The sequence below is a fragment of the Natator depressus genome, chromosome 19 (genome assembly GCF_965152275.1).
Source record: "Natator depressus isolate rNatDep1 chromosome 19, rNatDep2.hap1, whole genome shotgun sequence".
Lineage (NCBI taxonomy): Eukaryota > Metazoa > Chordata > Testudines > Cheloniidae > Natator > Natator depressus.
This window is the reverse complement of record NC_134252.1, coordinates 9,720,819-9,745,386: the sequence shown is the minus strand read 5'-3', so window position 1 is coordinate 9,745,386 and position 24,568 is coordinate 9,720,819. Positions and strand designations below refer to the sequence as shown.

Genomic DNA, 24,568 nt, shown 5'->3' with positions numbered 1-24,568 from the left:
TTGAAACAAAGTTTTTGGTTTTGGAATTTCTTAAGTTTTTCTATTTTTTTTACTACATCTTCCATTTTTGGTGAGCGTGGAGGTGAATGAAGACACAATTTGAAACATTTGTAATCAATAGCACCCAGGGTTCACCAGATTAAAGGGAGGGAGTGGTCCTGGCTAAGTTAAGAATGGCTCCCACCTGGATCATTCTGTGCACGCTTGATACAATACGCACATTCCCTGCATAGCGGAAGAACTTGTTGCAGGATTGGGACCTATCTCAACCACAGATACATATTGAGCACAACCTGCCTTCGCTCCCAGGCTAGGTCCTACATTAAAACACTTACCGGTCCAGTGATGTCAGTTAGGGGGGTGATTTTTTTATACTGGCAAAAGCCCTTGTGTAGACACAATTTCACCAAAAGAGTGCTTTTGCCAGGATAAGCTGTGTCTCCACTTGGAGGATTTGTCAATATAATGGTATCAGCATAACTATACTGGTGTAGACCAGGCCTTCATGTTGTAAAGAAGTGCTCACCTGTTATGGCAAATTCAGCTCCAACCCAAGCCTAGACCCCATATTCTGAAGCCAATGCCCAACTCACCAGGCTTCAGTGTGTCTCAGCAAGCCGAGAAGGGTGGCCATTAAGAATGCTGAGCACGGCCCTGGTGCTTCCAGACTGCGCGTGAGCCGATAACATCGGCTCTGCTGCCCGCAGGACCAGAGTTCTGCTCCCAGGTTTACCGTACACTCTCTATGTGACCTTTAGGAAGTCGCTTACTCTCTGTTCATCAAATACCCCCCATGGACCCATGCTCACCCCCTCCCTAGGCTCAGGGGCGTTTGGAAGAGGAGGGATAATTTTACCAGGTCCTAGAGTTTCCTTTCACTTTTGTGAAGTAGCCCTGTCCAGCGCAGAGGTCTCTGACAAACATTCTCTGTCACCATGGTTTTGTCTCCTGCACCTTCTAGGACGCAGCATTGTTTCTAGTTTTCCAACAGTGGCGATTCTGTAAACGCTTTCCTGTTCCTGCTGTCCCAAAGCGCTGCTTGCACGAGTCAATGCCAACCTCTACCCATGGTTTGAGTGTCATTGGGCAGATCGAGGGACACGAGAAAATATTGGTCACCACCTTCAACAAAGGCCATTCCAAGTCATTTTGTCCACAAATTATTAGTCAAATGAATAAAAAAATTCAGAAAACATTGTAGTTCCCATGAGTCTCAGCCCTCACTGTTTGCAAGGCTGAAGGAATTTCTGGGTCTGGGGAATTACAAGGATTCCTGGGCTCTATTCCTGGATCCAGTCTAATCTAATCTGTATATCTAAGAGGGCATTTATTTGCCCCTCATCACCACGGTATCCCAATGACTGACTGTATGGCCTTGGATATGTCACGTCAGCTCTCTGTGCCTCAGTTGACCCATCAGTGAAATGGCTCTAACGATCCTTTCCAAGCTTGCAGTGTTGATGTGAAGCTTAACCAACTCATTTAGGTAAAATGCTTTGGGATGCTTAGATGGAAGCAGCCCAGCGTTGCTTTTATTCACTGTCACAGCCACTGGGCAGGAACTCTGGGCTCACATCTGTCTATGGCCCAGTTTTCCCAGTGCATTTTCCATCTTCCCCAGGCAGCTTGTGTATCTGTTTAATGTCCGAGCTCCCTTGGCACAGCTGTGGCTCTGTGTGGCATGAACATCAGGGCATGTGATCCTGCCCCTTGGCCTCACCTGGGCCTGGTTTCCTTTGCCCCTGGTATCGCAGGTGAGACTCTCCACCTTCCTGGCCCAGGAGGAACCAATCCCAAATAGGAGCAGAGCTGACAAACCAACCAGCTACGTCACAGCTTGTGAGGCCTCTTGCTACAGCTGGCAGCTCAGAGGAAACTGTTCTTTCAAAGTGATGCTCTGAACTTCAGCGACTGCCCCATGGCGGAGGGAATTTCCTGTTCTGTAGCAGCAGCTGTTGGGTGGGGTGGGGGAACTGGGAGGAGACCCCTCTGCCAAACTTTCTGAAGGTGGGTGCTTCAACTAGGCGCCAGTGGCTTGATCTGAAGAGGTGCTGAGCGCCCACAACTCCCACCGACTTCACTGGAGTCAGTTTGGATTGAGACCCCTTGGATGCACCTCCTTGGATGCTGGCCCTGGTGGACTCCTCTCCTTCCTTGGCATTTAGACCCGTGAGATACACGTGGGCGTCCTCGGCCGTCTTCTAGCAGAGCGACACCCATTCAGCATCTCTAATCTCCCCGTAGAAGGCAAACTTCCCAGCTCCCTGCTACTTGTCACTCGAGGCACTGGAGGAGAAGAGAAAAGGAGCCCAGCCCAGCCTTCCCCAGGATGGTGAGGTCTGCTGGCTTGAGCTTGCTGGTGTGAAGTGCCCCCCGCCTCCCCCGGCCCCACTGTGCTGGAGTTTACTCCTTCTTGACAAGCAGCTGGGGAAATATTTCCTCCCCGTCCCCCCCCACACCAAATCTTTGGAAATCCTCCTGCAGGGGGTGTCCAAAGCAGCCAGAGCCGCTCAGGGCTAAATCCTGTGCAGTGTCATTGCACGGTCTTCTCCCACTGACTTCTCTGGGCACCGGGCCACTGAGGCCTCAGCACTGTGCACGCTCCAGCCCTTGTACAAAAGGCCATTGAATGAAATTCTGCCACGTCCTTTGCTCATCTATGCATTGCAAATAGCCGGCTGCTTCCTCATAGCTTGTGCTCCCAACACACTACCCTTCAGTGACCCCTGCTGGCAGAGGCTGGGTTTGCACTAGCTGCGAACTGCCCTCTAGCCAGTGCTCCTGTCCCAGTCCCTGCAGTGACTCCTGCTGGCAGAGGCTAGAATTGCACTTCCTTTGAGCTTCCAAACAGCTGTTGCTCATGCACCCCACACAGGGCCAGAGCCTTGGTGTGTGTAAAGCAGCACAGAAGTTGCTCCATTGACTTACACCCACCAAAGCCTGGCCCATATTTGTAGTGTTTGTGAAATGCATGAAAACAAATTCAATACCCTAGCGACGTGAAATGACTGAAAGGCTCTGAATGACTCTGGTGTTGGCCACATCAAAGGAGTGGGGCCGATGGCGGTTTGCTGAAGTCCTGGGGTGAGGTGTGTCTCTCTCTCTTGCACACAAACAGCGATGTTCTATGGGTTGTTACAAAGGCTGTTTGCAGGAGCGTTAGTGACCTGCTGTCCTTAGTGGGTGTGCGCCAGGGCTGGGCTGGCTGTTTGTGGTTTGGTGAAGAACTGTGACAGGAAGCTGCCTGCCAAACAAATCAATGGACTTTCTTTCACTGTATTGATGAGCTCTTCCAAACCTGCATGGACGGGCCAGCTGCTGGGTTGTGCTGTCGAATGAGTCTGGAGGAGCATGTACACTTCTGTGCTCCAGTCCTGGGTCGCTGTTTGCAGCTTTCTGTGGAGGTGGTTGCCTTCTGGAATACCCCTGTTCCAGATCTCAGTGGTCACTTCGTCATGGAGGTGCTTGCCTGCTGGGTTACCTGGATCTCTGCACTCAGACTGTTAGGGAGATGTTTGTATACAGGGGTAGCCCAGTGCTGGATCTCAGCAGCTGAATTGCTGGGGAGGCTTGCACGTGCTGGGGTACCTGGATCGCTGCACTCAGCTTGCCATGGAGGTGCATGCATGCTGGGTATTGTCATATTGCTGGGTTGCACTTTGGAAAATTTTGCTGCAGAACCCAGCCTAGATCATGAAAAGTGATGGCTAATTCAATCAACCAATCAACCAAACCAAGAAACCTAATAAACCCCAGCATTTCACCATGGCAGCCGTGTGAGACCCTGTTGTGTGGTATCTATAGGGAGATCCGGTCAGGTGGAATCTCTTTTGCCATGATAACGGGGACTCGTGAAGACCTCCCTCACACCCACAAACTTACCCTCGTGGATGTAACTACAGCCTTGGGAAAAGACTTGCATCTTTCACAGCTTGGAGCCAGTTCATTGATAGGAAAGGCCAAATCTGAGGTCCCACAGAGCAGGCCAGGTGCCCCCTCAGCATGGATCTCTCCTGATCCCCTCCCCCTGTTGCCCCCACCCACTAAACCGGTCCATGCAGAGGTCAAGGCCACCTCGGCGCCCCCTCCCCACCTTTTTGGGACTCCTCCTGGTACTTTTTGCATGCTAACAGGAGGGCTACCAAATCCTCCATCTGGACTCTCTTTTTTTGGCAGGGGTGAAAGAGGGGCCATCTCCCTGCATGCCATTGGCTAATCCCCTGTAATCCCCATCACGTGACGCCCCGGGATAGCTTGTGTTCCACAGACAGGTTGTCAGAATGAGGGCTGCTGTCTGTGATCTTGCTGAAGGAGCTGCTCACCCCAATGCTGGGGGTCTGAGAGCAGAGTGCACCAGCCAGGGCCCAAAGAGATGGGGAAGGACCTCTGAGGCGGGAGGCTGGGGGGCATGGCAAGGTCGGCGAGGGCTGCCCGCAGCTGTGCTGGGTGGAGGAGGAGGTGATCCCAGGTAAGTGCCACTTTCCAGCCTGGGTCTGAGACTTGGAGCCAGCTCTGCAGTCAGGCATCCCAGCCAAGTGAGCAGCAGGACCGAAGTCCTGAGTTCCCATCTCTGCCTTCCTGCTGGGATCTGCTGGGATGCTGGATCTGACAGTCCTTGGCGTGCGGGGCCAGGACACGCTTGGAGGTGCGCCCTTGGCTCGGCAGACCTCTTGGTCCGACAGAGGCGCTTTGCTCCTTTAGGGCGTGCTCCCAGCGAGGCTGATTGGGAAGGGGCTGGGGGAGGGACGGGGGCACTCTGGGCTGTGAGTCCACCTCAGTTTGAGAGATGAATCCTGTTGTGACTCTGCCTCGAGGCTGGCGACAGGCATGTCCTAGAAATGAATTAAACCCAACTTTCGGCAGCATTTCCTAGGGGCTCTTGCTGCCCATCTGTCTGTTTGGCTGCAGCCCTCTAGTGCCCGCTGTCCTCTATGTGATTCAGTTGTTGAGGCATACCAACCGGCTACTGTATCTCCTCCCGTCAATGGGACTCCGTCACGTGCCAGCCAGCGTGGAGGGTTCCCAGGGAGACACAGGCACTGGTGGGGAAGTCAGACCCAGGCTAGCAAAGCTGTATGTGCATCAAAGACGGCCACGTTGTGGAAGAAACGCAGCCTTCCCTCTTAGGTTGGCTGCAGCAAGTCAGAGAGAGTCTTTATTTTCAAGCAATTGCAAGGAGGAGAGAGTGCACACTGACAGGGATTAAGTCCCCGGTACCGCTCTGCATCTGATCATGCCGCACAGGAACCTTATCAGGGGTGGCAAACTAAGTCCCCAGTACCACTCTGCATCTGATCATGCCGCACAGTCAACAAGTTGGGATGGCGTAAGCCCAAAGGGACAGATGGCAACATGAGCAGTCCTCCTCCGATACCCCAATAGAGATTTCAAAAGGTCTCTTACCTCTATCGTGGCGCCATGGGGTTGGAAGGGGAACGGTCCGCAGCAGCCACCGCTGTCTCAGCAGGCGTTGCCATCCGCGTCATGGCACCAAATTGTGGAAGTAGGAAGAGGGAAAAAGAGGCTTTGAGGGCAGCCATCTTAGTTTGTTAGAGACAGAGCAACAGTCAGGCTAACACAGAACCATAATAAAGCGAGATTTGTAGAGACAGGACTGGTGAAGCGTATGGGAAACTGCAAGCAAAGCTGTTTTTTAACCTTGCCTTGAGATAACAATGGAATGTAATTGTTAGCAGGAAATGCTGAAAACAAATAAGCTATCAGAAAGAAAAATATATAAACAAGGCACAGCTTTGTATACTGAAAAGGTAAAAATTTTGCTCTATATTGTTTTGTATTTTGAAGATTTGCATAAGGACAGACACCCTGTCCAAAACTGTTGCCTTCCTTCTTGCAATTGCCAGAAAGTAAAATTGTCTCTGACTTGTTGCAAACAACCTAAGAGTGAAGACTGAGTTTTCTTCCACAGGGTGAAAGGAGACCCAGCTAGCCCCATCCCCACTCCCTAATGCCCTGGGAGCCTGCCGGGGACAAAGATTTGGGATCATTGTAAGAGCACAGCTAGGATTCCACATCCAGCTCCGGGCACATTGGGATAGGAAAGAGGCCGGTAAAATGAACCAGCTTCAGAGAAGAGGCACAAAAATGACAAAGGGGAGGAGGGGTTAATTTATTTGGAAAGATTAAACGAGCTAAAGGCTCAGTTCTGCTCCCGGTTACAATCAATTGACTTTGGCAGCCCCAGGATCTGTTAGAGACGATAGGCTTGCCCCAAAGGTGTGGATCGACACTGATCTGGCTATTTCGGAGCAACTTTCCTTAGGAATTTTCCCCATCTGCCCCTTTTCCTGAGTACTCCACTTAGCTTGGTACAGCAGGTCTGGACACGCTTATTTTGGCCTAGAAGGGGCCCAGGTTGACCTAGTCTAATATGGTTTGTCACTTGGCATTGCCTGAATTGACGTGAGATGCTTTTACCTGCAATAAGAGCGTCCGCTCCCAAACTCACTCCAAAATAACGAAATCAGTTCTATTCCCCCCCTGGGGTTATTTCAAAGTCCTGGCAAGAGGATAGATCGCCTGGAAAGTGCAGAGCTAGTTCCAAGTTCCCAACACTGATGCCTGGGCCGGATTTTCAGAAGAGCCCAACCTCAATGGGCCTTCTTTTGGTGCCTAAATCTGGCCCTTGCATGTGCATGACGTGAGAGACAATCACCGTCTCGGATCTGAGCCCGGAGAACGAGGAGGTATAACTGGGAGAATTGAGGTGGACTGTCAGACAGGACTTCCCGATAGCGTGTGGAATAGCTGCCCAAGGGAAGCGGGGAAGCCCCAGAGCCGCAGACAATTATAACCAGACTGGATACAGGAGAAGAAAATTCACTGTATGGACCAGTCCTGCCCTGGCTGGAGGGATGGATCTGAGCAGTTCATTTTTATGAGAAAATACTCCCCCTCCCTCCTGCCCTGGCGGAGACTCCACTCCTCTGGCCCCGCTCCTTTTTTTGAAAAAAAAAATTTTTTTTTATTTGCCCAGTGCAGAACTGACGATGTTCCGCGCACTTGGTGTAAGCTGGACAGCTAGAAAAGCAGACATGGCAGCTGTGTCATGCCGACCGGGACGGGTTCTGCGCCCATCGGTGGTTAACCTGTCATTGGTACTCCCTGCCACTGCTTCTGTTTTCAGACCCCCTAGTCCTGGGGGCTAATGCTCCTGCCCAGTGTCTGCTTGTCACGTTGTGTGTTAGCCATGCAGGCCGTCAGCTGTGAGATCCCCTGGTGGGTCAGTGACCCGCTGGCACTGGGGTACTTTCAAGTGTCCTTTGCAACCTTTTTAGGCCAAGACTTGTGACAGTGCAGGGGACAAAAGCATCAGTCCAAGCGAATTTGTCTCCAGGGATGGACACGGGGTAGAGAGAGGGATGGATGACGGACTGTGCCCAAGTCCTGGCACTGCAGTTGCAGATTCTTTGGGCCTGATTCTCCATTGCCTATGCAGTCATACCCCCGGGGCAAAAAGAGCGCAGAGGGGCCGGAAAAAGTCTGCCAGCTCAGCGTGGGATCAGGCCTTTTGTGTTTTCTTCCTGCTGCACTAGGGTGACCAGATGTCCCAAATTTATAGGGACAGTCCTGATTTTGGGGTCTTTTTCTTATATAGGCTCCTATTACCCCCCACCCCCGTCCCGATTTTTCACATTTGCTGTCTGGTTGCCGTATGCTGCACAGCTCAAACTGCCCTTCCTCGGCAGATCTGCTTTAAGTTCCAGCGACTACTGCAGACCGCCCCTAGCTGGCGCTAACGAGCCCCTGGCTGGAGATCCCAGTTAGTGTTTCCTTTGTGACCATCGGCCCTAGGAGTGAAGGGGAAGATCTAAAAAGAAGCGAACACACAGGGGTGTAGAGCTCCTTAGGGGCAGGGATGTTGGAGGTGGAAAAATCCATCCTATGTTACCATAGATCACTGAGCTGGTTCCCTTCGGCTGCATCTGCTCTTAAGCGACCACACTTGGCCTGAGCCACAAAGACCCACCCAGGAGCAACAGTCCCACCCCGGTTAATTTAGCAGTGGGTGAGGATCCTGCATAGCCCAGCAGCCTCTCCATCACAGACCCCTGTGTGGTCCCTGGGGATCCCTGAGCTTGGTTCCTTGGAGATGACTGGGTCACTGGCAGGTTAGGCTGGTTAAGTGTGTAATTCGGATGGAGAACTTGATTCTGATCTGACCTCCACTAGATTTACACCCGTGTAGCTCCTTTGCTGTCAGGGGAGTTACTCCTGATTTACACCTGGAGAGTCCGGCTTTTTGCATTCGGGTCCGGAGGTAGGGTGTGACGTGTGAGCTCCCTGCCTAGCTTCCCGATGGGTCTGATCCGAGCCCCCAGGCACAGTGACCCCCCCCAGCCAGTTACTGCATGGCCCCAGCCCCTGTGTCAGGTGCTGTGACTGAGCAGTTTGCTCTTGCCCTCCTTGTGCCAGGCTCCCCCATGCTGCGGCCAGACTGAGAGGGAAGCGAGCGAGCGGCGATGAAGGGGGAGTGCCGAGCCATGCTGCACTGGCGGGAGGCAGATTTCCAGGAACGATGCACCTACATCGTGAAGGACCAGCCGTGCGAAATGCTCACGCGCCCCGACTTCCCTCGTGCACAAGCCTCCTTACCCCGAAACTTGGCCTTCCGGCGCAACAGCAGCCACAAGGTGAGTTGCAGGCACCAAGGGCTCGGCTTTTCCTGGGAGCCCCGGCCAAGGCAATGGGACAAAAGGAGGGGCGTTGAGGTGCCCCCTCGCCAGCCCCAGGGAGGGGGCGTCAGACCATTGCTCTAGGCCAGTGGTTCCTAAACTTGTTCCCCCACTTGAGTGGGGAAAGCTCCTGGCGGGCCGGGCCAGTTTGTTTACCTGCCGCGTCCGCAGTTCGGCTGATCGCGGCTCCCAATGGCCGTGGTTCGCGGCTTCAGGCCCATGGGAGCTGCTGGAAGCGGCGCGGGCTGAGGGACGTGCAAGACACTTGTGCACATTCTCACATACATACGCACCCCCCCCCGTGAACGTACACGTGGACCTGCTAGTGAACATGCGACTGTGCAAACACACCTGCTCGTGCTCATATACATGCATGTGAACACACTAATACGCGCGCGTGCTAACGTGCAGACACAAGCGTGTGAACGCTCGCATGCGTACACCCCTGTGCTCATGCTCACACGCACGCACATACCTGGGTGCACACCTAACACCGACAGACCACAGTCACCAGCGGGCGGGATCGAACATGCTCCTCACTTGCAATCTGCCACCCGGGCTTATCGCACACCATCAGCGGGGGCTCACCAGCAGGCCTGCACACAGACGGGCCGGCGTTCACGCTCCCGTCTTGCTGCTTCCTGAGGGGTGAAATGAAAGCAGCCGGGGCTGGGCGGGTGCGGTGACAGCCAAAGGAGCCTGAGCCTCCAGGGTGTGACTGCAAGGGAGGAAGCTCCCAGGCAGGCCCCGCGAGGGCTGTATCTGCCTGTGGTATTCACCAAGTGACAGCCTCTGGGCTCGGCTTCCTCCCATCAAAGCAGGAGAGCGAGACGCGCAGCCACGAAGACATTAACCTTCCCCTCCCTCCCAGCCCTCTCCTCCCTGCAGCCTGGCCTTGTCGGGGCAGGTGCCCAGCTGGTGGAGTGAGGGAGGAGGGCACATTCCCTTCGGACAGGGAGCCCTGCCCGGCCGCGGCCTGTGCTCGGAGCCCTAGGCCTGTCGCCGCTGGCAGGGTACCACACGTGGTGGTGGGGTGGCATGCCATGGCGGTGGGCAGCCTGGTGATGTCTCACAGGCTCCCTGGCTCTGACTCCCAGCGTTAACCCTCCGCCTTCACCCAGGAAGTGCCCCGAGAACTTGCCACCTTGTCTTTCTCTGTCCCCACAAAGGCCCAGGGGCAAGTGGAGGCCCTGGCAGCTAGCAAACCAGGGGGGCCCTGATTGCATCCCCCACCCCCAGGGTGCGAGCACTAGACCCTGCTGCCATTCCGAGGGAGCCGGTGGTGGCAGATTTCCAGGTGCCGAGCACCAGCCCAGTGGGTAGGCCATGCCTAGAGCTAGGGACAGGCACAGTAGGGGGTGGGGGTGGGGACGGGCCTCTCCTGACTTGTGTGCGGGTGGGAACATGGGCTGGGTGGCTGCTCTCGGGGTGGGGGTGAGCACAGAGCAAACCCTTCGCTGGGATTCCCACTCCCCGCTCCCCGCACCGTGCCAAGCTTTCCACCCTCCCGTGGAGGGGATGCTTTCTAGCCCCATCTACCAGCAGAAAATGTGAGTGTGTGTGAGGGGGCAGTGGCGGGGCGGGGGCTGCTGCTGGGAAGGAAGGAAATGCAGAGGAGGAACGGTGAGTCGAGGGTGGAGCGAGGCGTTCAGAGGGGCTGGGAAGGGCAGCAAGCAAAGGAAGTGGAAGCGAGGGAGCAGGGACATTCCCAGCAGCTGGGTCAGGCTGGGGTTTTCCTGCGGTGTCAGGCTGTCCCGGGTGGAAGGGGTGAACTAACCCTGCCTGGCACTGGGATCCGAGCAAGGAAAGGCTGGGGTTTTCCTGTGCCTCCCGCGGGAGAAAGGCCCCGGTGTATTACACCAGACTTGCTGACGCAGCTGGAACAGGAGGTGCGTTGATGTGCCCGGCTGGGAGAGGATCTGGTGGGACACTCCCCTGGGCCGGAGTTCCTCTGCCACCTGGTGATAGCCCTGGGCATGCCAAGCCAAGCCGAGGGGAGCCTCACGCAACTTGGTCCCAATCCAGTCAAGGGCAAAATTACCCTGGAGTGAACTGGGGCAGTCCCCACATCAGCCTCTTCTGGGACCCTCCCTCCTGCCTGGGCAGGTGCCCCTCCCTCCTTGCAGCCGTGCTCACCCTGTGCAGATGAGCAAAGCCCACATGGGCTGTGGGCGCTGCTGGCTCCCCGGCTAAATGGAGGTGCCTGACCAAGCTTGGCCGTCCCATTGTGCAGAGAGCACGTGGCGGGAGGGGGAGGGAGCTGAGGGGTGGGTAGGGAAAGAAGGGGCAATGAGCCACGGTGACAAGCGGGGGTAAGATATTAGTCAGACCCCTGCTGGTCCCCCACCCCGTGCCTGCCCCCACGCCTCTCCTGCCTCCAGCCCCGCGGCCGTCTCAGCCCGATCCGTGGGCCTGCGGCTGGGAACCCGCCAGGGGAGCGCTCTGATTAACACATATGCCTGCTCCCCTTCCCAGCTCTCCTGTGTTGGGAGGGTTGCGGGGGGTGGGTGAGGGACAGAGTGCTGCAGGATCGGGAGGAGGAGGAGGAGGAGGAGGAAGGGGCGGGATGGGGGATGGGAAAGCAGAGCAGAAGACGCACTTCCCTCCTGTACAATTTCCCTCCAGTGTGGAGGAAATCCCCCCAGTTCTGTGCACCCAAGGGCAACCCAGGAGAGGGCGAAGGGAACAGGGCTGAGGAGCGGGATGAGCGAGAGGGAGGGTGCGGCAGAGGCAGGGGATTCGACTCCCACGCTGCCCCTTTGCTAGGGTGGAGGGGCGGCTTTCCCCACGCCAGCTGCCTTTGCAGGCTCCACGTGCAAGGACGCTGCGTTTGCTGGCAGCTGATGCTGAGGCCACGAGTGCCTGCCCTCGCCCAGTGGGAGGAGGCAGAGAAGGGTGCGTTCGTGCAACGAGCCAGCTACAGACGCAAGTGGCCAGATCCCAGTCCAAACCCCTCGCAGTGCGGGCCTGCGGGCAGCTGGAATTTCTCCTCGCCCCTTCGCACCGGCAGAGTTTGCATCCAGCCCTGCAGGTCACCAGCCTTTGGGCCAGGGGAGGCCAGACCCGGCGTGTTCCGGCCCAGGCCCGTCTCTGAGCCCGCTGGAAGAGACACGCTGCCCCGTGTGCAGCGTCTCTCCTCGTGGCAGGACTGAAGGCGTCTCTGGGTGTAGCAAGGCTGGAGTGTTTTGGGGAGGCTCCGGGGTTCTTTGAGAGGCTCCGGCCCCAGGAAGGGGCAGCAGGAGCCAGTTCCTAACACTCTGATGGGAATCGGAAAAACTTTCATTCACAGTCTAACGCGGCTCATCTGTGCTGCTCTCCCCCTCAACGAAGGGTCTGCCTAATCCCGTTTAGGGATTACTGTGTCAGGGGCCTGGGCTAATTAACGCCAGACTGATCCCACGGACAGTGCTGTCCATCACCTGTTTGCTCCGCCACCAAAATCTGGTCTCCCCAGCTGGGTTGCATTGGCGGTGACAGCGAGGCCTGCCACAGGGGAGCGGGGAGGTGGCGGGGGGCCTTGGGCTGCAGTGGTGGGAGGGTGCACGGGGCGTATTGCATGGGGGAAGGGGAATGGCTGTGTGTGTGTGTGCAGGGGGGCGTAGTTTTGGGGTGTATGTGTGTGTCAGGAGTGCTGTCAAGATTCGGGATCCAAGGAGGCTGCTGGGATGTTCCCTGGAGCCTGTTCCCAGGCGTGGGAGGAGGGCTGGCCGGTGCTGACTGCATGCTCGTGCCCCTGCAGGTGGTGGCGGTGCTGAGCCGAGAGTACATCCCGGCAGGCACGTGCTTCGGGCCGCTGGTCGGGGAGGTCTACACCAAAGAGAACGTGCCAAAGAACGCAGACAGGAAGCACTTCTGGAGAGTGAGTAACGGCTCCCTCCTAGGCCAGCTGGGAGGGTGACGGGGTCGGTGTGTTCTCCCCAGCCCCAGGGGCCGTCCTCTCCCGAGGGCTTTCACCCATTGCGCAGGGCTATCTGTGCAGCCTTCCTCCCAGACATATCTCTGCTCCTGGCAGCCAGCCAGAGCGGGCGGCTTCCTGCGGGGGTGGAAGGCTGCTCTAACAGCCAGCTACCAAGGGTGCCTGGGGCGGAGACAAGCAGCACGTTCCCTAGAAGGCTTAGGTCACCAGCACTATGAGACAACCTGCTTCTGCCAGGCCCTCCGCTCCTCCCGAGCCCTGCTCAGCTCCACTGGCCCCAACCTGCCCCATTGACCTGGGACTCCTTGCCTCCTGCCAGGTTGTCTGGCAGCAGGCGAGCTCAGTGGGCACGAGGCCATCAGGGTGCCAGTACCTGGGAGACAGTCACTGGCATCTTCCCAGAGCTGGACGCAGCGTGGGCCGGCCTCTGGCACAGTCTTTGGAAGACACTTGAATCAGGGAACCTCCTTGTGGGAAGGTTTTGCTGTCTCCAGAGCACTCTGCCTCCATCCCCAGTCTGGTCCCCCAGCGCCATAGCCGGACCTTTGAGGGCACTGCCTTCCACTCGTGTAGCCATATAGGGCTTGGGTGGCTGGGATCGCACGGGATCTCATGGCTGCCAGGGAAGAGTCCAGGGACTCTACAGCATTGCCAGAAGCAGTGTCTCCGCGAGTGGGTGCTGTATCGATGCCCCAGCATGCTGATGGGCAGATGGTGTGGCTGGGGACAGAGTCCTAATGGGAGAATGCGTCACATCTGGGTGTCCTGACCAGAGCCTCTCACCTGTCCAGGGCCTGGAGTCCATCCGGGGGCTGCCGGTTAAGGATGTGTCTGCAGCTCCAGCCCCCACACCCGAGCTAGCTTTAATGTAACTACCTCTGGTCCCGGAGCCGTGGAGCCGCTGCCGGGTGTGCTTCAGCGGCAGTACAAGCCCCGGGTCGTTGCTTGCGGGGCCAGCCTGTGCTGACGTACATGCTGCCGTAGCTTCACCGCTCCAGCCCCTGAGCTAGCTAGGTTAAAGCTAGCTCGGGAATGTCTGCCCGAGCTGCGGTCACGCCCTGGGCCCACAATAGCGACGTACTCGGAATGATCATTTGCTCTTTTATTGCACCTTCCTTCAAAGCACTTCACATACGTCAGGGAATTAAGTCTCTCAATCCCCTGTGCAAGGCGGCTCAGTATGGCTACCCCTCCTTTACAGATGGGGAAACTGAGGCATGGAGCAAGAAAGTGAGGCAACTCTGGCAGGCACAGCAACAGAACTCAGGAAAGGAGGCCCGCCCCTGCTCCCTGTCCTGTGCTCTCACCATTAGACAACCCTGCCCTGGGTTATTTACACAGAGTAACCCGTGCCCGGGGGAGGCGGAGAGGAGGGGAACTTCTGCTGGTCAAACTGCAAGTGAAAGCCCCTTTCTGCATTTCCCATTTGTGCTGGGAATTTCAGGTGGCCGACAGCATGCCCCAGTGCTTGCTGGGGAGTGTTTTGGTTTGGGGGCTTTTTTTTTCTTTTTTTTGCTTTGGTTCATTTTTGTTGTTTCTTAAAAGGAAATAATCCCATGGCTGCTCGCCAGCCAGTGTTTAGCCCTCCGGCCTTTGTCAGCTCTTCCTGCTCTTCAAAGCACCGGGCGGCTCTGAGCTGTTTGCCTCCCGGAGCGACAAGGGGAACGGACCAGCCCTTTCTGGGCCCCTGCCCAGTTCCTCCTGCTGGGAGGCAGAACCAAGTCGGGTGCCAAAAAACACCACAGAGGCGAAGGTCGCGGCTGCTGAGTTTGAAACCAAAACTCTCCCCGCGTGGGGTGATGTCAGCAGGGGCTGGGATAAAGCTCCTCCTGTGCCCAGTGCTCTGGTAGTGACTCATGAGAACCCCACAGGGTGAGTGTGACAGGGAGAGAGAGAGAGATCACAGACAGGCTGTAAGTGTCGCATGTACTTGGGACCTCGTCGCTCTCAGCAGCTGCTCACGGCGCAGACGCTTCATGGCTGAGGTGCTCAGAACATTGGTTCTTCCAGCCTTTTTGAGCTGGACCCGTTTGGGCGGAGGGTAACATTGCCTCTGGGGCTGACCCCTGGCAGGGAGCGGTTGGCTTTGTGAAAGCGAAAGGAACAGCTGTGTGCCGGTGCATGGAACTCGTGGATAGGGAGAGTCAGGACTCCTGGTTTCTATTCCTGACTCTGGGAGAGAGCTTGCTCCGGTGGATTCAACTTGCAGCTGAGAGCCAGGATTCCTGGGTTCTCTTCCATGCGGACCCGACACGGGGCAAGTCACTTCCCTCCAAGACAGCATCCCGTGACTGTTAAAGGGGGATAACAAAACTGGGTGACCAAGTACCCATCACCATCAGTGACCAACCTAGTGGGCACAACCCTGGAGGCCCCAGAGGCAGCGTAAACCTCCTGCCAGATGCACCGGCAGGGGATGCTCGTTTCACTAAGCGCCCCCAGCTCTGTGGCTAACCAGACTGTCTCTTCCCTTCTGCCTCCTACAGATTTACGCCCCATGGGGCGAGCTTCACCATTTCATCGACGCCCATGACCCACGCCGCAGTAACTGGATGCGCTACGTCAACCCCACCCCTGACGCCCCGGCCCAGAACCTGGTGGCCTGCCAGAACGGCCTGGAGATTTACTTCTACACCCTGAAGCCCATCGTGACGGGTGCCGAGCTCCTGGTGTGGTACAGCCACGAGTTTGCTGAGCGGTTGCAGTGCCCGCTGCCGGGGGAGCTCGGTGAGGAGCGTCCGGGGCGGGGTATGGGGGTGGCTGGCGTGCCTCTGTATCTGAGATGTACAGCGGACCCAGAGAGAGTCTGGCTGTAATGGGGGAGAGGGGGAGTCATGCCAGGGGGCTGTGCCCCGAAGGAGGGGGTGGCATGTGGGGTTGTGCACGTGTGTCTGCCATCCTGCACGTGTCTGGGTTTGCACAGAACGCCTGCCAGTTGAGCCAGGCCCATGGATCGCGGATACTCTGCTCTGGAGCTCAGCTGATCACAGGCTGCCTGGCCCGTGCCCAGAAGCAGCAGGTCACTGGGGCAGTGACTGGGTGCCAGCCCAGCCCTGAGCCTTGAGTGTGGGTGGGTGTGGAGGTGAGCTCCAGGTGCCAGCTGATCCCCCATGAAATAGGGGAGGGACATCAAGTGCAGGTGAGTTTCCTGCAAAGTGGCAGGGAGTAGGGGCAGGTCAGGTCCCGCAGGTGATGGAGTGACTCTCAGGCAGGGGAGCAGGCCAGGTTGAAGGGCACAGGCTCCCAGCCCGGCTTTCCTCTCTGTGCGTGAGCACAGCTGCTTCCAGGGAAATGGACAACCTTCGCTGAACTGACGTGGATCTTCCAATCGGGGTTCATGGTTCAGCCTGAGTCTGGGCCAGTTCAATCCTTATTTCACGCAAACTGACCTGTCCATCTCTAGTAATCTAGAAAAGGAGGACTTGTGGCACCTTAGAGACTAACCAATTTATTTGAGCATAAGCTTTCGTGAGCTACAGCTTCATCGGATGCAAGTGAGCTGTAGCTCACGAAAGCTTATGCTCAAATAAATTGGTTAGTTTCTAAGGTGCCACAAGTCCTCCTTTTCTTTTTGCGAATACAGACTAACACGGCTGTTACTCTGAAATCTAGTAATCTAGTAATCTCTGTCCATCTCTAGTCATCGGCCTCGCTCCAGGCCAGATGAGGAGCTGTCCCGAAAAATGAATTTAGCGCTGGTGAAAGGCGCGGGGGTGCAGCTGGTCCCACAAGGGTGGAAATCTTACCCACAACCCGGGGTCTTGCGAGATCACCCTTGGTGATGATGGGATTTCCACCGATGGACACAACCACCTGAGAACAGGACCTGTGTTCTGTCTACTATACGGCAGGCCTGGCTGCAGGGCCCTGGGGGCTTGTCTGCATTTAACGTGTCTTAGGTGCTTGGAGCCTGGGATGGGAGCCTAGGACAGGATATGAATAAACAGCCAGGTGAATCAATAGTCACTCACAGTGTCTGGATGGAAAACCCGGGGTGGGGTGGGGGTGGGATTACCCTGCCAGTGACACTTCCTGGCAAAGCCGGGACCCGGAACGTGGGTGGTAACATGTGTGCTTGCTTCTTTCTCTCCAGAGCACGATGGTCTCTGGAAATCCACCACAGAGGCCCCCGCCACGCCAGGGCCTCAGCCATCACAGGGGGGCTCTGCCGCCAACCCAAACCCCACAGCGAAGCACGCACAGAGCAAGGAGGCGGAAGAGGGCGATGAAGATGAGAGCGTTGACGTGGAAGCACTGGACAGGGGCGTGCCGCCGAGCCCAGCAGGATGCCGACGTGCGGTGCTGAGCGGGCAGCTCCCCCAGGAAGTCAAGCCGTGGCCCCTGGGACGTAGCCCTTTCCCCAGTGCCCCTGGCAAGGAAGGGGCACCCGAGAAGCCCAGCCAAAGAGCCGCAAGCCCCAGGAACCAGGCAGTCCTTGGCTTCTGCCCGTACGGCCCAACTACCTCGCTGTGCAAGGAGCTGCAGTGCTGCCTTAGCAGCCTCTACCCCTCCTGCCCCCTGTATCTGCCGACGGGCCACCTGCCCCAGCCGTATCTTCACGCCTGCGGCACCATCCCTGCCCACTCCCCCCGGTTTGTGCTGCCCCCACAAGCCATGCCTTTCCTGCCAGCACTGCCCCTGAGCAGGGCCGGGGAAATCCCTCCCTTGGGGTTGCCGTCGCAGGATCCTCAGGTCTACACCCATGCCCGGGGAGATGGGACATCTCCATACCCAGGCCTCTACGCAACTGTCTTGCCTCATGAAAAACAGGAAGCCCACGAGCTCCGGAAGCCACAGGATGTTTTAATCGCCCTCCAAAGCGGGGCTTTCTCCTTTCCAGGCTTGGACAATGGACCAAAGCAGTATTTGTCCCCTGCCGGGGGCACCTCATATACCTCTGAAGTTCAGCAACAGAAACCTACCTCCCTGCTTGCCCACCCACTGGAGGCCATCAATCTCAGCATGCCAAAGTTCTGCCCGCCGTCCGGCCGCTTGGGTACCACGCCCGTGCCCTACCCTCTGAAGAAGCAGAACGGCAAGATCAAATACGAGTGCAACATCTGCGCCAAGAGCTTCGGGCAGCTCTCCAACCTCAAGGTACCAAAAAGCCACCTCGGGCCAGTCTCCCACCTTCCTCCATCAGCAGCAGCCTCGCCCCTCCCAGCCCACATCAGTGTGGTCCTGCTAGCTTCTTCAGAGGCAGCATGGTCTAGTGGCTAGGGCACTAGGCTGAGAGTCTGGAGACCCAGGTTGTATTCTTGACTCTACCCACTGTGCGACCTTGGGCCAGTCATGTCCCTGCTCTGTGCCTCAGTTTTCTCCATCTGTCAAATGGGTATAATGATACCGACTCACCTCTGCTTTGAGCACTATGGATGAAAAGTACCTCCTCGTTTGGTAAATACCCTCCCATGCCTCTTCCTTAATCAGTCAGTCTCCATCCTTCTCAGCAGCCTTTAGAGTCACGTCTCACCCACCTCCTAGGTCTCCCAGTCACAAATCATTATGGCTGAAGATGTTCCATTATGTTAATAGCCGGACACTGGGCTACCCGGGATTGTGCTTCATGGGTGGGCTTCGGTCGCAAGCTGATCAGGGGTGGGATCTGGGAGGACATCACTAGAGTCCCCTCAGACGTCTTTGCTCTTCCTCTGTGTTATCTCAGCAGCTTGGGGCATGTCCCCTGTCTTGGATCCAGCACCTGGATCACATTGCAGGAGGATTTTCCCAGGCTCTCTCTCTCATTAGCACAGCACAGCCCAGATGGGGAAAGCCAGGATGTTCCCCGTCTTGCCCCAAAGGTTCCAGGCAGGAGGGAAGAGCCAGCCCAGGAGAGGGCCCCCATCCTGGCCAGCAAGAGACATTCAGGCTCCCCCATTATCCCTGCTCATCCATCCCCCAGATGAGGAGAGCCCAACTCAGAGGGACAATCGCCTCTCGGAGCAAGAGGCTCCATCGCCTAATGGAAATGTCTCTCGCTTCTCTCCCTCAATCCCTCGCTTTTCTCAAACCCCTGACCTCCGACCATGCTCTTACTCCTGCACTTTCCCATCTTTCTTTCTTTCTTTCTTTCTTTCTTTCTTTCTTTCTTTCTTTCCCCACCCTGCCCTGCCCCCTGTGCTCCCTGCAGGTCCATCTGAGGGTGCACAGCGGCGAGAGACCCTTCCAGTGCCACATCTGCAAGAAGTGTTTCACGCAGCTGGCTCACCTGCAGAAGCACCACCTGGTGCATACGGGCGAGAAACCTCACAAATGCCTGGTAGGTGACGCTCCCTCCTTCCTCCTGCTAAAGGCTGCGGTGCTGGGAAAGGGGCCTCAGGGCCCATCTGAGCCCATGCCGGCGTGGGGGCGGTTGACTCGGAGGTCTGAGAGTGTGGGGCACTGTCCATTGGGCAGCCTGTTGGAATGGTGTTGAAGGAGGGGCAATGACATCAATATGGGGGGCAGAGACCCAGCTGGGCCTCGGTTGCTGGGCAGTGGGAGGGTGGATAACGGTTGTCGGGGGGACGAGGAATCAGCTGGACACTGAGCCCAAGGCACAGGGACAGGAGGGCCCTGAGCAGGAACAGGACCAAATTCTGCCCTGGGCTGAGTGAGCCCAGCTCCACGGACGGGCCTGGAGTCGCCCCCAGCGAGGCTGATCCTCGCCGCAGGCCCGGGGGCAGGCCGGGGGGGGGCTGAGCCTGGGGGCTGTGGCGGCCGGCCGGCAGGCCGGCTGCCAGCTGTGGGTCTGACACGCGTCCGCCCCTATGCAGGTCTGCCACAAGCGCTTCAGCAGCACCAGCAACCTCAAGACCCACCTGCGGCTGCACTCGGGCGAGCGGCCTTACCGGTGCCGCCAGTGCCAGGGCCGCTTCACCCAGCACGTCCACCTCAAGCTGCACGAGCGGCTGCACGAGCGCGAGCGCCCGCACCGCTGCCCCAGCTGCCCCAAGGCCTACATCCACCCCTTCAGCCTGGCGCTGCACCGCCGCGGCTGCTGCCCGCTGGCCCCCGGCGCTGCCGGCCCCCCCGCCCAGCTTGGCCGCCTCAACGCCCTGATCGACCGCTTCGACTTCAGCCTGGATGCCGAGCGCCTGCAGGGGGAAGGGGCTCCCGGGCCCCTGGAGGATCTCATCCGCAGGGAGATGGAGACTGGCAGGCGTGGGCAGCCCCCCAGGGACAAGGGCCCCTGCTCGCCGGGCCTCCGCAAACAGCTGCCGCTCCTGCCCCTGCCCCACTACAGTGTCTCTGTCAAGCAGGAAGACTTCCCGTTGCAGCCGGCCTGAGCCGCTCGCTCGGCTGGGACTGGACCGGACCCCATGCCCAATGGGGGGCCTTGGCTAGCTGTGGTCAGGGATAGCTCAGTGGTTTGAGCGTTGGCCTGCTAAACCCAGGGTTGTGAGTTCAATCCTTGAGGGGGCCATGTAGGGATCTGGGCCAAAAAAAAATAATTGGGGATTGGTCCTGCTTTGAGCAGAGGGGTTGGACTAGATGACCTCCTGAGGGCCCTTCCAACTCTGATATTCTGATGCTATGGTTCCTCTGGGCCAGGGCTAGGCAAAAGACCAAGCCCTTAGAGACTCCTATGGGCTCTGTATCTTCCTCTCTGGGTCCCACGGACCAGCCCTGGGTGCCAGGGGCTGGGCTGGGGTACAGCAGCCTGGGATTTTGATTGGGGCCATGGATGTGTCCGCAGGGTGAAGCGGGTGCCAGGGAGCTGTGGGTATCGCCTCCCGCTCTGCAGACAGGGCTAGGAGGGGGCTTTGTTTCTCGCACTGGCCTCCCCAGTCTCAGCACTGAGCGGGGGGCTGACACCTGGGCTTTTACATGAGCTCCAGCCCCGTAGCAGTGCCCTCAGCCTAGGGGCCTGCAGGGATCCAGGGAAAGCCCTTCCCTGGGTTCTCTCTCCAGGCCACGGGTAAGGTGCAGGTCAAGACCCCTAACCTGTCCCAGAACTCCGGGAGCTGCCCGGTCTGGGTTATCTCTGTGAAGGCCCAAACCTCCCCTTTAAAAGTGATGCCACCCTGCTCACCAGGAGGCTAGGCCAGGGTGGCAGGAACCCCGGGCTGGCCAAGAACCAGCTGCGGTCAGCTCCGCCATCCCACTGGGACCTGATTTCCTTCCGCACCACAGCGACTTCCGGGCCCCAGGCCCTGTAGAGAGATACCAAAAACTGGGATCTGCCAAGCCCTTCCCAGCTCCTGCAGCCTCCTCTCCTGACCTCCAGTGTCACAGCACGGGAATCTGTGATGAACCCTCGAAGTGCCACGTCTGGTCCTGCCCACAGCCCCTGAGGGCACCATCCAAGCCACACGAAGGTACAAAACCAAGGGACTCCTTTCTCTGGTCTATGGAATGAGCTTTAACCTCTCGGGGGGAAGAGGGGGGACCTGGTATAGGAGCAAGACTTCGTCCCTGTCTATACAAAGCTTTAATCTCTCCAGTGCCCCTCATGTGGGGTCAGGGAGCTGCACTCAGTACAAGCCAGGGGCCCCAGCCTGGCCTATGGAAAGAGCTTTAACTTCTCCTGTTGCCCCCCCCCCCTCCCCCGCGATCTCGGGCTGTGCCAACCTCCCTGGTCTGTGACTTTCTCAGGTATCCCCGATGGGGCCGCCACCCTCACATTTGACTTGCCCTTCCTTTTTTATTTATTTCTCGGCTGGCTGCAGCCCTGGCCAGGGCCTTTGTGTATTCCTTGGGCACTTTGCTGGCATAGAGCGCTGAAATGGAGGGAGGGAGAAAGTGGGGTCAGCGGGGGCTGATTCTGGGGGCAGGAAGACGGCTCCTGGGGCGGGGGGACATTTAGGCTATGCCCAACCTTCTACCCCCGTTAGCTACTCGATCTCTGTCTAGGGCAGTGCCCTGGGACATCTGCCCAGCCCTAGGGAAACCCGTAGTGGTAGGATGGCCCCGCCAGCCCAGAACACCCCATGGGACATCCCACTGCTTTCCTGCTCCCCACTCACCGGTCTGTCCCCTCACCCCATAGCTCCTTCACATCCTTTCCCCAGCACCCTCGATGGCCAGCAGCTGGCCTGCCTGCTTCACGTTAGACCCCCCCTACTCTTCACTCCTGTATCCCCTTTGCGTTCTGCCCTCTGCCTCTGCACCTCCTTGCACCCTGTGTCCTCTATATCCCTCCTAGCTGCAGCCCCAGCCCTCCACTCCCTGGCTCCTCGTACCCACTGAGCTCCCTCCATACCCTGCAAGCCAGGGCGAGTCACATAACACTCTGGAGCCGGCAGACAGACCCCCACCGACCCCCACCTCAGGTGCCATAGCGGAAACGTCTGCTGATCGGAAAAGCCTGGTAACATGGAAGGGGCCAGGGCTGGGTGTTGTGATTCCAGTGTGTCTAGTCAATAAAACTTTCTGCCTTTGTACTTTGACAAATTTCTCTGAGGAACAAACCTGTTTTCTGGGGCCTTTTGGTTTCCATGTGCCTGTTTAGAGGCCTCGGTTACCCAAGGAGGAGGCTCTGGGGAGCTGTATTTCCACAGGGGATGCCTGAGCTCTCTTCAGGCCAGCGGTCCCCTCCTCCAACATCCCCAACCACTGATCAATAGATTCTTCACAGCCACGGGTGCTCAAGGCACGGCCACCGGGCAATAATACAGCCCATCAGGCTATATATGGTCCGTGGGCACCCCTTCAATTTCAATACAGACGTGTGGCCTGCATGGATGACAGCCTCCAGCATGCCACGTGGCATGGCAGGCTAACAGCAATCAAACCTACTTCAGAGTACCAGCTGTTTTCTGCAGGGGTCAGGAAGGAATCTACTTTTAGCTGGCATACAGCATTGCCTGGTTACCAGGCGCATTCTGGTTTATATTCCACCCCCTTCCTCTAAAGAACTGGATTGTGGCTGCTGCCAGGGACAGGATACTGGTTAAGGTGGACCAATGTTCTGACCGGCTATAGCAAGCAGTCCATGATGGAGGGGTTGGAAGAGGGACCTGGGTTGGGACCCAGATCTCCTGGGTTCCTTTCTTGGTTATGCCATTGAATGACCTTGGGCCAGTCTCTTTACCTCTCTGTGCCTTGATTTTTCCACCAGTAATATGGGCATAATGTAATAGACTGGTTAGTGTCCCTGTGCACGACTGCCCTTTGCTGGCTGGGGTCAAACCTGCTCAACTGTGTATCATAGACCCTATACTGCTGACAACTACTGGGGATTCTTCTTTAGCTCCAATGACCGGGGCTTGTGCTTTTAGAGCAGGAGGATCTGGATTCTGACCTCAGAGCTGATGTGAATTTCCTGGTTGCTCATGGATTAGTTACAATGCTCACCTGCGTCAAAAGGATGGGGTTAATCAATGGGTTTCTGTTTGTGAAGGGCTTTTGGGGCCTGAGATGGGGGGCCTTGTGAACAGCTCTCGGAAGTGTTTCCAGAACCAGTGAGCAAACCAAGTGGGGAGGCGAGGGGTCTTGCGTGCGGTTGTGACGAGGGAGGTTGCCACTCAAGTCCAAGGGGAAGTGCTCTGCGCATGACCTGGCTTCCTGTTTCCTCATCAAGCCTGGGAAACAGCAGGGTTCCCCATTGCGGCCCAGGGAAGGGAGTTCTTCCTGCCCAGCTGGTACGAGCACATCACCCGCGAGATGGTGCCAAGGAATCAGCCATGTGACTGGCTGCTCCTGGGCTGGGCAGGGAGCTGGCTGTGAACCCCAGCGCCAAGCCTCATGCTCACCCCTAGGACCTGCAACAAAGCTGTCACCATGACACTAGCTCCCACATACTTGTCTATCCCAGGGGGCTCTGTAGGGAGCAGGGCAAAAAGCTCTGGTTGTGTGTGGGGGACGTGTCCCAGCAGGGGACACTGTAGGGAATGGGGCGGAAGAGGTGGCTTTGGGGGAGCTCACACCTATTCTAGTCCCAGCCTCAGGCTCCAACCAAAGCAGGAGGTTCCTAACGGGGGATGATACGTTTTTTCCCGTGGGTCCCCTTGTGAAGTGGAGGTGGCTTCCTGCACGGTCTGCACCGCTTTGTAGAAAGACACGTCCCCCTACCGGCATCTCTCTCCTGGAGGCAGCTCTCGCCATCCGGCAGCTGTTGTCGAAAGAGTCTTGTGAGTGCGTGACTCATGCTTCGCTGACTTCCCCCCCACGACCCACCCCAGACCCGGCTGAGGGGGAAGATGCCGCGTGCAGGGCTGGGCTGGTCTCTCAGCCCCTCTGCCTGTCACTTCAACAGGAAGAGCTGAAGGAAGCTGCAGCCTCGAGCACTCGCCTTTGCTGCGCTCTGAGAAATCCCCTCATTTACCAGCAGGCCTGGTGACTAATCCCCACCGCATGGCGCACAGGGTGGGCGGGCAGGCAGGTACCCAGCTGTGTAAGGACAGGGCCTGGGCCTTCCTAGAACTCACTCAAGGCTGCTTTGATTAACCCATCGTTCCCCAGTGACAGTACGAAGCGCTCAGGGTAGTGGCCATATTATGGGCCCGATCCTGCCCTTTTGAAACCAACAGGAGTTTTGCCGTGGACTTTGACAGGAGCGGGATCCGGGCCTGTGTCCTCTCTTGTGGCCCAGTCCTGTGGAGTGAAGAGCCTTTTCCAGAAGGTGCTGGCGTACCCTCAGATTTCCTTGGGAGCTGAGGTTGCTCAGCACCTTTCAGGATCAGGCCCAGAGGAAGGGTGGTCTTGTGGTTAAGCCAGAGGCCTCAGAGACAGGACATCTGGGCTCAGTTCCTGTGTCGCCTTGGGCAAGTCATGTCACTGCTCCGTGCCTCGGTTTCCCCACCTCTAAAATGGGGATAGCGAGAGGTAGACAAGCCATTTATTTACCTTTGGTCTAATCAGAGGCTGGTCTGGAGGGATTGGTCCGACTTCAGTGTCAGAGACCTGAGAGAGGTCACTACTGTCCTCTCAGGTTAAGAAGAGTGTGACTTCCCTACCTGATATATCCCTCCCTGTGTCACAGAGCTGGGGCTGGAAGTGGGGACTGCAGCCCAGGCTGGTGGGACTCCTTCCC

General features: G+C 57.4%; 1 protein-coding gene across 2 annotated transcripts; it reads left to right on the top strand.

Moving 5' to 3' along the window:
• Window positions 1-8,483: 8,483 nt before the first annotated feature.
• ZNF683 (zinc finger protein 683) lies at window positions 8,484-21,089 on the top strand. Of its 2 annotated transcripts, XM_074934297.1 has the most exons (6): window positions 8,484-8,654; window positions 12,436-12,555; window positions 15,099-15,339; window positions 16,706-17,709; window positions 18,743-18,871; window positions 19,368-21,089. In XM_074934297.1, the coding sequence occupies exons 1-6, from the start codon at window positions 8,484-8,486 to the stop codon at window positions 19,878-19,880; spliced, it is 2,178 nt and encodes a 725-aa protein (XP_074790398.1). In that variant the 3' UTR covers window positions 19,881-21,089. The 2 variants fall into 2 exon arrangements, with proteins under 2 accessions (XP_074790398.1, XP_074790399.1); XM_074934298.1 differs by lacking the exons at window positions 8,484-8,654; window positions 12,436-12,555 and adding an exon at window positions 14,359-14,484.
• The last annotated feature ends 3,479 nt before the right edge of the window (window positions 21,090-24,568 follow it).

Excerpts from the sequence above, each read along its gene's own strand:
- ZNF683 (XM_074934297.1), top strand. The coding sequence starts at position 8,484 with ATGAAGGGGGAGTGCCGAGCCATGCTGCACTGGCGGGAGGCAGATTTC. Across the intron at positions 8,655-12,435 it reads GGCGCAACAGCAGCCACAAG|GTGGTGGCGGTGCTGAGCCG; the intron begins GTGAGTTGCAGG and ends GTGCCCCTGCAG. Across the intron at positions 17,710-18,742 it reads GGCAGCTCTCCAACCTCAAG|GTCCATCTGAGGGTGCACAG; the intron begins GTACCAAAAAGC and ends TGCTCCCTGCAG.